The sequence below is a fragment of the Pistacia vera genome, unplaced genomic scaffold, assembly GCF_008641045.1.
Source record: "Pistacia vera cultivar Batoury unplaced genomic scaffold, PisVer_v2 Contig211, whole genome shotgun sequence".
In the NCBI taxonomy this organism is placed as follows: Eukaryota; Viridiplantae; Streptophyta; class Magnoliopsida; order Sapindales; family Anacardiaceae; genus Pistacia; species Pistacia vera.
Genome location: NW_022196015.1, coordinates 269,997 through 282,248, shown reverse-complemented (window position 1 = coordinate 282,248; position 12,252 = coordinate 269,997). Strand labels below are relative to the sequence as shown.

General features: G+C 33.0%; 1 protein-coding gene across 2 annotated transcripts; it reads right to left on the bottom strand.

Moving 5' to 3' along the window:
- Positions 1-2,217: 2,217 nt before the first annotated feature.
- LOC116129347 (calcium-dependent protein kinase 32-like) lies at positions 2,218-8,030 on the bottom strand. 2 transcript variants are annotated; one of them, XM_031415090.1, is made up of 9 exons: positions 7,097-8,030; positions 6,011-6,134; positions 5,761-5,904; positions 4,869-5,021; positions 4,618-4,733; positions 4,311-4,478; positions 3,431-3,658; positions 3,020-3,188; positions 2,218-2,286 (listed from the first exon to the last, which is right to left on the bottom strand). In XM_031415090.1, exons 1-8 carry the CDS (start codon positions 7,601-7,603, stop codon positions 3,033-3,035), a joined length of 1,596 nt encoding a protein of 531 aa, XP_031270950.1. In that variant the 5' UTR covers positions 7,604-8,030; the 3' UTR covers positions 2,218-2,286; positions 3,020-3,032. The 2 variants fall into 2 exon arrangements, with proteins under 2 accessions (XP_031270950.1, XP_031270949.1); XM_031415089.1 differs by lacking the exon at positions 2,218-2,286 and having other exon boundaries at positions 2,739-3,188; positions 7,097-8,029.
- Positions 8,031-12,252: the final 4,222 nt, after the last annotated feature.

The following is a 12,252-nucleotide window of genomic DNA, read 5'->3' as shown; positions in this document are numbered from 1 at the left end:
TTCCAGCCAAATCCATGGTGGATCTGGCCGGAAAAGGCCAGATCTACGGTTTGTTATGGCAGTTGACTGTCGGAAAAGGCCAAACGACGGCCATCTTTGGTCATCAGCGACGGCCAAAGATGTGGCCGTCATTTTCGGTCAACGACGGCCATTTCTTTGGCCGTCGCTGACGGCCAGATCTGGCCTTTTCCGGCCAGATCCACCAGAAAAGGCCACATCGGTGAACTTCCGACCATTTATGGTCGGAAGTTAGGCCGTTGTATAGATTCCGGCTATCATCGATGGTGGTTACCGGAATCGGACAAGTTGGGTTGATGGGGGTGTTTTTGTTAATTTTTAAACTTTTTTTAGGGGGTATTTAGTGAAATTAATAACCTTATGGGGTTTAAAAGTAATTAGAAAAATAGGGTAATATTTCTGAAATAATTTGCCAAACATTATTTGGAAAATAGGATCCAGAATATGGATAAAAATATTAAGCCAAACACAGCCATTAATTTTTAGGAAGATTTTAATAGATTTTGGTTAAAGTATCTTCTTCTTTATAAATTGGGTTTTTTACGAGGGCAATACTACATTTTCAACTTAATTTCACAAATTTTCTCTCACAACCCCGACGTAACAGTTCACAATTATTCAACTGGCAATAGATCTCACCTGTCTCAATACGAGCTGACCAATTGCGAGTTGTCACATCGGAATTGTGAGAGAAAGTTTATAAGATAGATCCTGTCTACCTTAATACGAGCTGTCACATCGGAATTGTAAGAAAAAGTTTGTAAGATTGGATCGTAAGTCAATCTTTATTATTTTTAGAATCCTTTCTTTTATGCTTCTAATAATATATCATCACTCATTTTTAGAGTAAACGACCTTTTCCCACCCAAATAATGTCTTAATAACACTTCTCACTCACAAACTTTTAAAATACCACTTTATTATCCAAATTTATATTCCGTTTCCGATGTTGGCATCATTGCGACCTCACACCACCATCATTCTCATCCCCGATCATTACTCACTAAAAACCCTCAAACCCCACTCCCCTCGACCCTATTAATCACCGACAACCGAATGATTAGGGTTTCCGTAGCCGCCCCTCCCAAGTCAAATTCCGATCAATCCCAACCACCAAAATCCAACCTTCCATCATCAAAAGATTCATTGACCTCCCCTCTTCAAAAGCTTCAACAACTTAGATAGAATTTGCTCTTGGTTCGTTGTTGGAATATAAATTTAGATAGTAAAGTGACATTTTAAAAGTCAAAAGGTAGAAAAGTGTCATTAAACTATTATTTGGGTGGAAAACAACCTTTTTAACTCTTTTTTATATTCAATGCCTTTGAATAATGTTAAACATAATCGATACACCAAAACCAATGCCACAAGTTTCCTGAACACATGAAGCCGAATGGCAATAGGGCGGGTGGAATGAGTAATACTATATTTACACTACTCTTTTACACCATATTCATTACATCATGATGTGACATATGTCACAACCGCACAAAATTTTAATTATTTTAAATTTTTAATATTATAATAGAATTTGTGTGGTTGTGACATATGCTACATCATGATGTAATAAAAATGGTGTAAAAAAGTGATGTAAATATAGCATTACTCGGGTGGAATTAGGCAGGCACATGAATAGATTTATGTGGGCATGGTTTCATTTACAATATTGCAGCCATGCCTACCACACTACACCCATTCAAACAAAAAGTTTGCAGTTAATACATAGCCGGCTAGTTTGGTAACCTTCATCATCAAATTTTAATGTATACATTTGGATTTGCCTAACGCCCCAATATGCATACAATAAATTGTTATTGAGATGGCACCCATACATCAATTCATTTGCACGTATTTCCTTCTCTTTTCTTTACAAAATTCATTATGATTTGGTTATTTTCAGAGGGAAAGGTAGTCAAATTAATGAGAAATTTGAATAGGAAAATTGATAAAATTAACCACCATGTGAAGTGATTGTGAGGGGCCAAAATCCAAATACAAAATCATTGAATGCATTTCCGGATCAAAATGCCCCTATCACATACATACATACATACATACATGTCTTCTTCTTCTTCAACAATTCTCATCCCCCATTGTAGAAATACCCCACTGATCTGCACATTGTAAAGGTCAAGGAATTTGCCAAAACATGTGTCTCTGAATATCTGCAATTGTTGCTTGCCTGCTTACTCAACAGGATGATACTTCAATCCATGCACATTTATATCCTCCCTTTGTCTCTTCATTGTGGGTTTAAACTGCAACAAACTGAACAATTACAAAAGCCTCGGGTTAAGATTCATTGTTACTAAGTTACTAACTGCATCATATTTAAAATACATATAAGATCTAAACAATGTCAGAATTGGTTCAAGAGGCCTTCTAAAACATTCAAACATTCAATGGATTTACTTGTGATACAATTAAACTATAGCAGATTTTGAAAGGATTGTGATAAAATAAGAGTGTTTAAGGTTATTTATAGATTCAGAATGTTGATATGTGTTCAATATGATTTGGTGCTGGAGACAATCATTTTGCATTAGAGCCCTTAAATAGTTGTCAATGTTGTTAATTTCCCTATGATTTTGCAATTGGTAACCCACCTCACAAGCACATGCTGATTTTAATTCTCTTCGGGAAGTGTGTTACAATGAAACACACCAAGATTTAGTACTCTTCAAATTATCTCAATTGATATGCAAATAAAAATAATAGGGTTCATCAAAAGAACCATAAAAGGCAGATGATGACTTTGATAAAAATAAGTATGTCAATTTGACAATATTTACAACCAAAAGTAACAACCTCTTCAACTTTCACTCATTCCTTTTACTCTCACAATGACAAAATAAACATTGAAATTCAGAAAGACATTAACACCCTGGACCTGGAATCCTAATTAATCCCAAAGAAATAAAAAAATATATAACATAAGAAAAAAGGAAAAGAATTCTGAAAATCAACTTTAAATTTCAATATCCACTAAGTAAATTTTAACCTTTGTTGAATCATCATCTACCCTCATTGTTCACCTGCAATGATCCATCCCTCATCAGTTTCAAACTCAGACTATTGAACCGCTCTCGTGAATACTGTCTCGATGCTTTTCTCCAATCTGTACCAGCCTTCATCATTGCTGCGAACTCATCGTAACTTATCCGCCCATCCTGTAATGTCACTCAAAGGAATTTAGACTGGAAATAAAGGGTGCCAAAAGATTATATTGGCACACAGAAATTGTGCGATTAATTGGTATGAAACAATTTTTATATTTATAACACCTAGAAACTTATTAATTTTCTCAGCCATCACTTCACATGTATGCCCTACTTAAAATTGTAGATGAAAATAAAAACCCTAATAGATAAGGAAGATGATGACCAATAATGTAAACAGTAGAACAAATAACCTTATCCGTGTCAACATCATGCATAATGGCGTTAATAACTTCTTCGCTGTTGTCAACTTCATCAGCTAAGGCTTCTCTTAGTTCCTCAATCTCTATATACCCGCTTTGGTTTTGATCAAAGAATGCAAAGGATTTGCGGAGATGCTCATCATTACCCATCTTTCTTAGGTGAACAGAAATGGCCACATACTCGCCGTAGTCAAGATATCCATCCTTATCTACATCACCCTGTGAAAAGAACTTTCAATTACTTTGTTCTCTTCAAATTGAAGAAAACTTCACAAGATTACCATCTTACTAAATTCACCAAGGTAAAACAAACAGCAATTTTTTGGGGAGGTGAGGGAATAAAAATGAATTGGCAATATTAATAATGATTGTCAAAACAAGCACAATCTTGATACTTTTTCCTACCAAAGTAGCAGGCCAGAAAAATCAATACTTGGCTTGGGGGGTTTTGGCCACCCACAAGTTTGGACTATCTTTCTATGGAACTGAAGCGAACAGCCCAAGATTACTTATTCACTATCAACTATTAATTTTTCCCTAACTGCGGTTGAAGACAAGAAAATTGATTACAATCTTGCAGGCTGTTACGCATTCAGGTTTTGATGGAGTAGAAATCATATTGGACATTTTCTGATGAGAGCTCCCACTAGTTATTATTATAATTCTTTTTGGACAGAATGAATATAGTGCAACTAGACAGTAATTAAAGTCCATTTTCCATTAAACTTGGTGTTTCAAAGTGTCATTTAAATGGCTAAAGATAGGAAATGAGATATTATTATGGGCATTCTTTTTCTGCACCATCAAGATAAAGGAGACTTCCAATTGAATATCAAAGCGTACACAAGACCAAGTTCAAGGTAATACTTACAGCATCCATTAGAATTTGAAGATCTGCATCAGGGATCTGATGGCCAAGCTTGTGCAGCCCAACTCTGAGCTCATCAATGTTTATCTTGCCCCTATTTGAAGTATCCATTAGTTGGAATCCCTCCTTTATGCCAGCAACTTCCTCCACGGACAAAAACTCAGCAATTACCTGTGATTTAAATTTCATACAGAATCAGAAACTGATGACTTTGACGGTAGGTTTATGAACATCATACAACCAAAATAAATAGGCCCTGTCCATATCATAATGAATTTAATTTTAGATAAAAAGCTCTTCAAGACATTACCCTAAGAGCTCTTTTCTTGAGTTTGTTCATTACTGAGAACTGCTTGAGCCTTGCTCTCACGGTTTCACCTAATGAAACATTTGGAGCCTTCTTTGCGTTTTGTAACCAAGGATGTTCTGCATTTAAGGAGTAAGCAGTAGTAAGCACTTATTTCAAGTAATATTTCAATTGAAAATGTTTGCAATTACCAGTGATAATGCAGAGCATATAGCTATAAAAATAAAAAACTATTTAATAAATCTGAATGTTACCTAGCACTTGTTGAGCAGTAAGCCGTTTCTTCGGATCTGGGTCAAGCATCTTCCTAACGAGGTCTTTTGCATTATCAGAAACTTTAGGCCAAGGATCCCTCTTAAAATCTATAACAGACCGAATAATTGCCTGTGCAACTCCCTGCTCAGTTTCTAAGTAAAAAGAGAATAGAATTTCAGACAAGACAGTTAGAGAAAAAAGCACATGAGACACTTCAAAACACAAATACACAATAACTTCAATAAGTGAGACATCTCTTCAGCTGAAACTTCGGATGATTTAAGTTTACAAGCATATAAATCAAAGTTCAGGAGAAAACTACCACCAGATGAATACAAATTACAAGAGTTTGCAGATAATACAGTGACCAATTAATAGATATAGCAAATTCAACTAATTGACAAAACTTAAGTTGAAACGGGACAAACGAGAACTTTTTATTTGATAATACTTAATTGTCCAGTTGATATCATTTTTTTTTTTTTTTTTTTTTTTTTTGAGTAAAGCCTGTGTGCATAACTTTATCAATCATCCTAGCAGACGGAACTAAATAAACAACATTCTCAGTTTGTAACAATGGTGTCCTCTTTCTCTAAGCAACCAGAAACAGGTAAAAGAACCTCATGACTCTTAAAGAATGCTAAAGGCATTGGACAGTTGAAAGGGAAAAGGTATATATATATATATATATATATACATGCACATTTTTGCGACATGCATCCCGAGCAAACCACAATCCTATACAAGCAGTAGCAAAGGCATCTTGTCCTTTTGCTTTATTCACTCTGGTTAGCTGATAATGATCTTTTCGGCTATTTGGAGTTGCACTCTTAATTCTTAAATGGCTAACTAGTCAAAGCAGTACTCTTTAAACATATTGAGAAACCTAACCTGCCCAAAAAGGTGGGACACCACAAAGTAAGATGTATAGGATAACACCAGCACTCCAGACATCTACTTCTGGGCCATAATTCCTTTTAAGCACCTCAGGAGCCATGTAGTAAGGACTGCCAACTATCTCAGTAAATCTTTCACCTGCACATCAGAAATAAAAGATTTTCAGCAAACAGAACAAGGTGGCAACCACTGACAAACCCTAAGAGTGAAAGCAATCATATGCAATAACCTTCATGTGACATACCTGGTCTAAAGAAAACTGAGAGTCCAAAATCAATTGCCTTCAAAGGAGATGTTTCCTTCTTGTTTGCAAATAAAAAGTTCTCCGGTTTGAGATCCCGGTGCATTACACCATGCTTGTGGCACATCTGCAACATAACAGTACAACCAATTAAGAAAAACAAATTGCAAACACACTGAAAAGCAAACTAAATCAAACAGAAGTAACAAGCACAAAATAAAAAAATTAGTAAATGAGAAATGTAGAGCAAATAGCACATTAACACTGGGTAATACTGCACACCAATTTTGAACTTCTATTTATTGGTATGCAGTCATTGCTTCAATGTTTAAATGATGTACGATGAATAAGGCATATAAGAAAAACAATATCTCAAGAGATGGCATCCCCGGACATAATAAAAGAAGCAATTCAATTGAGTTTAGACAATACCAATCATCACGTCTGCAATACTATTAGCAACCATTTTCCAATCAAGACTTATTTGATAATTGATTTCAAAAAGTATCTTCACCATCACAAACTAAAAAATTAATAGAGAATGAAGGGCGGAAGCCGCAGAACCTAAAAGAAATAGACCTTCAAAATAACCCATTACACAAACAATTCAACCTGATCACCGAAATCCAATTGCACAAAGAAAATTGGACAATACTGTCAATACATAATGCTTATCAAACCAAATTAGGGCTCAATAATTGGTGAGGGAGATGGCGATCCATAATACAGAAGAAAAAAAAAAAAAAAAACTGTTCACTCAATCAAGCATAACAAGTCAATTCTGAAACGATGAATTCCTAAAAGTTAAATATCCATTTCCCCAGGACTAGATATAGCAGTGGAACACAAGTTAAAACTAAATCCCAATCCAACATACCAAACAGACAATCATCAAACCAAGCTAACTCCATAACATACAAAATTTTCAATTTCATTAAATTCCATCAACTCCTTTGGTCAGATTTGCACAAACAATACTGTCCAAGCTTTCAATTCAACTTGAAAGTTAGATCTACCAATTCCCCATGTAGAAACAACATCTACTAAAACTCTCAACACCAGATCTGCGTAAAAGCAACAAAAACTAACCTGAACAACTTCCACGATAGTCTTTGTGACCGCAGCCGCAGCCCTCTCTGTGTAATGACCTCTGGCCACAATCCTATCAAACAATTCACCTCCCTCACAAAGCTCCATCACCAAATGGACTGCATTATCATCCTCATAAGTATCCTTTAAGCTAACAATATTTGGATGCTTTGGCAATTGCTTCATAATCTCAACTTCTCTCCTCACATCCTCTATATCAACAGCAGTCCTCAACTTCTTCTTTGAAATACTTTTACATGCAAATGTCTCACCACTTTCTTTGTCTGTACACAAGTATGTCACACCGAATTCTCCACGCCCCAGCTCCCGTCCCAGCAAGTAGCTCTGCTCAATTTCCCGCCCCGTTGGCTCCTTTAAAACGGAGAGTTTATGGCCACCGTTCTGGTAGTTGGCCCCATAATCAATTGAAAACGGATTCTGTTTCTTCTTGTGTTTTTTCTTGTTCTCTTCATGGTCAGTTTTCGGGGTTACACAGCAATTACCCATAACGTTGAATCAATCAAAAGCTCAAATGGGTATCAAAATTCGACGCCAAACAACGATCAAAATCAATCAAAATCTTATATTTCTAAACAAAACACACAAACGAAACGGAAGGGGGAAAAAATCTCAAGATCTAGCCTCAAATTTAAGATTCTGATGCAAACCCAGATGAGAAAACAACGTGTATCGTCAATAAAAAGCAAAAGTTTCAAATTACGATGAAGTTTTAAAAATAATCCTAGAAAGTGAGAGAAAAAAAAAAGGGAAGAAGATATGGAGAAAATGGGAGGAGAAAGAGAGGAAATATATGGAATAGAAAAGAGGGGAATGAGGATGAGAAGAGGAATTTAGCGTGTGAAGATCGAAGAAGAAGAAGGAGAAGAGAGAGAGTCAAACATCTTTCCCAGAGACTTCCCTCCTAAGCCCTTTCTTTCTTTCTCTCTCTCTCTCTAAAATTTTGTTTTGTTTTGTTTTGTTTGGGTTGAATGTAGAGAGAGAAATAGGAGAGAGAGGTGTTTTGTTGTTTTCCAAAAATATCCAAAACAAAATCATAAGTGTTTTTGTTTTGAAAAGAAACTAGTTGTCTACAGCTGCCCCCAAATATTGTCTCTATTTGGTAATTAACTTCCAATCACCTTTTTTGTAATGACAATTATACCCTCCTAAATATTCGAAGGTCTAGTCAAAGGTTTATTTTGTAAGAAACAACATAATATGTCCCTCAATTGAAACATGTTTAAACACATGAATAAAGATCAGTTGATAAACACTTTTTATAATTTTCTCTGTTGGCATAATAGCTCGCAATTAGTTAGTTCGTATTTGATTAATTAAGACTCATTACAAGCTGATTGATTACAAGCTTCCACGTAGCTTTTGTGAAAGAAAGTTAATGAGCATGGTTTATGAGTGTAATATTACTGTAAACACATTCTTTTCTTACTAACTTGCAAAAATAATGTGATGTATCCTATCAGCCGTTTTTTTTCTCTTTTGATATTTAGATATTCAAATCAGTTTACGTGTACTTTAACAAGAACTGGTATCCAAATGTATATCCTATTAGCTTTCAACCACTGTGTTATGTGTGTTTGGTTTAAGCAGCCTTAAACAACAAGAATTGAAGTCAAATCTGAAGAAGATAACAAAGAAGTTAGATAGGCAATGTATGATATTTTGAGTAGAAAGTAAAAAGATTTGATCTTAAAGGAGAAGGAAGAAGGTGTCATAATGGTAAATCATGCATCCCTTCTTCCTCAACAATATCATCATTTAACATCATTAATCTCTCATTCACATCACTACCTTTTTCATCATGACGTTTTGTGTAACAAGGAATGTCTCTATACCCATTAACATTAACAACATTTCTCAGTGTTTTTTTTATCATAATAATAATAAATACTCGAATAAATTACAAGCTTCGTTTTGGACTGAACAACCAATTTAGCAGTTGGGGTTACTATTGTAAACTCGCTAGAAGGTTCAATTTCGATCCTTCCTTTTCCCACTATTTCGGATTGGATTATTATTAAAATTTGAAAAAGGGTGTTTTTAGTAAATATGCGTACAACGCGTTGGCTTTCTTACATGTGGTTGGCTATTATTGGTTATATGTTTCCACAGTCAACCATCTAGAAGCCAGCTAAAAAGTAAGTGTGTTGGTGATAAGTAATTATATAATAGAATACATATTACGTAATTAATTAATCGATTAACCATTGAAATATTTACTTTAATACTAGTTCATCAAAAAAAAAAAAAAAATTTCCATCATATTTTCACCCAATTTTGCCGCCGAATTAAAGTGGCAGGAATTTAATTATCATCATGATAAGGGACATTTCTGTCATGAAAGAAAAAGAAAAATTAGACAAAAAGGCTTGCAGTGTTTCCTTTCAGGTCCACATAAGGGGGAGGGTAAAATGGTGATATAGTGGTTTCGAAGATGCATTAAAAGCATCGCCACCTTTTAGCTGACCAGTCAAACTCGACGCTTTTGACTTTAATTTTTAACGTTTGTAATATTTAATATTTTAAATTTTAAATTTACTTTACATATACATTTATGCTTTAAAAACAAGTACAAAGACTAGATGTATAGAGACTAGACTACATTGATTGGAGATTTTATGTACTTCTCCTTTAAAATTAATTTTAACAATTTTTTCATATATATTTTATGCATCTTCTTTCACTTTAATTTTAAAAAGTTACTCTTTTCTAAAAATAACTTAAAACATAGTCTTATTTTAAAATTTTAATCCCCGCAAAACTAAATAATCAATTCATACCGATAAAAACTAATAAATCTCTAAGGTTTTATTATAATAACATTATAAGCTCATTATTTAGGACTACTTGAAATGAATTTTTTGAATGATTTTGATGTTAAGTATAGTATAATTTATAACATGAAATGAGATCCATTGTTTGGATATTAATATTTAAATTATTTTAATTATATGTTGTGAATGTGTATGATATTTATGAGACATATTGGTGATACGGATACCCCACTATCATTATCAAAACTAATTATAATACCGTTTAAATTCCAATTATAACACTTTTAAAATATAATAATTAAAACCATTTAGTAACATATAACAATGATTACTAAACATTTTAATATCAACAACCCAAAAATAACAAAACAAGTATATATCCAATATGACGTAAGAGAATATTATTGGAATTTAGGGTTATTATAAGTTGAAATATGAATTATAAAAATTATAAATCAAGGTGTGAAAGGAATGAATAAATAATATGTGAAATTATTAAATAACGTGGATGTCAAGTGAAGTGGTCAAATTTGGCATTCACGGGATTTGGATATTAAAACCACCAATAAAAATGGACACCTGGACGGTGCCGTATGGGGGAACATCGTGTTTGACTTGACTTTATAACTGTATATGAGATGAGACTGGTATTTTAATAATTTTATTTGTTTTCTGAGTGATATAAAAATAAATACGAAGAAATGCTCTTATATGTTTAAAAGGGATTTTGAAGTCATCATANGGCTTTCTTACATGTGGTTGGCTATTATTGGTTATATGTTTCCACAGTCAACCATCTAGAAGCCAGCTAAAAAGTAAGTGTGTTGGTGATAAGTAATTATATAATAGAATGCATATTATGTAATTAATTAATCGATTAACCATTGAAATATTTTCTTTAATACTAGTTCATCAAAAAAAAAAAAAAAATTTCCATCATATTTTCACCCAATTTTGCCGCCGAATTAAAGTGGCAGGAATTTAATTATCATCATGATAAGGGACATTTCTGTCATGAAAGAAAAAGAAAAATTAGACAAAAAGGCTTGCAGTGTTTCCTTTCAGGTCCACATAAGGGGGAGGGTAAAATGGTGATATAGTGGTTTCGAAGATGCATTAAAAGCATCGCCACCTTTTAGCTGACCAGTCAAACTCGACGCTTTTGACTTTAATTTTTAACGTTTGTAATATTTAATATTTTAAATTTTAAATTTACTTTACATATACATTTATGCTTTAAAAACAAGTACAAAGACTAGATGTATAGAGACTAGACTACATTGATTGGAGATTTTATGTACTTCTCCTTTAAAATTAATTTTAACAATTTTTTCATATATATTTTATGCATCTTCTTTCACTTTAATTTTAAAAAGTTACTCTTTTCTAAAAATAACTTAAAACATAGTCTTATTTTAAAATTTTAATCCCCGCAAAACTAAATAATCAATTCATACCGATAAAAACTAATAAATCTCTAAGGTTTTATTATAATAACATTATAAGCTCATTATTTAGGACGACTTGAAATGAATTTTTGGAATGATTTTGATGTTAAGTATAGGATAATTTATAACATGAAATGAGATCCATTGTTTGGATATTAAAATTTAAATTATTTGAATTATATGTTGTGAATGTGTATGATATTTATGAGACATATTGGTGATACGGATACCCCACTATCATTATCAAAACTAATTATAATACCATTTAAATTCCAATTATAACACTTTTAAAATATAATAATTAAAACCATTTAGTAACATATAACAATGATTACTAAACATTTTAATATCAACAACCCAAAAATTACAAAACAAGTATATATCCAATATGACGTAAGAGAATATTATTGGAATTTAGGGTTATTATAAGTTGAAATATGAATTATAAAAATTATAAATCAAGGTGTGAAAGGAATGAATAAATAATATGTGAAAATATTAAATAACGTGGATGTCAAGTGAAGTGGTCAAATTTGGCATTCACGGGATTTGGATATTAAACCCACCAATAAAATGGACACCTGGACGGTGCCGTATGGAGGAACGTCGTGTTTGACTTGACTCTATAACTGTATATGAGATGAGACTGGTATTTTAATAATTTTATTTGTTTTCTGAGTGATATAAAAATAAATACGAAGAAATGCTCTTATATGTTTAAAAGGGATTTTGAAGTCATCATAAGATTATATTCGTACGCGTCTGGCAAATAAATGTTGTTTGAAATAATTACTTTATAAAATAATAAAATATTTGGGATAAATAGTAATAGACACATCATATGGATGATGAAAATGCATAATAATTAATTAATTAATTAAGATTTGAATAACAACCTTGTCTTTTACGGATATAA

What these genes read in the sequence shown, in the direction of transcription:
- LOC116129347 (XM_031415090.1), bottom strand. Translation starts at nt 7,603, where the DNA reads ATGGGTAATTGCTGTGTAACCCCGAAAACTGACCATGAAGAGAACAAG. An exon ending in TACTGCTCAACAAGTGCTAG is followed by an intron (nt 4,734 to 4,868) that starts GTAACATTCAGA and finishes CCTTAAATGCAG; the next exon opens with AACATCCTTGGTTACAAAAC. An exon ending in TTCAAATTCTAATGGATGCT is followed by an intron (nt 3,659 to 4,310) that starts GTAAGTATTACC and finishes TTCTTTTCACAG; the next exon opens with GGTGATGTAGATAAGGATGG.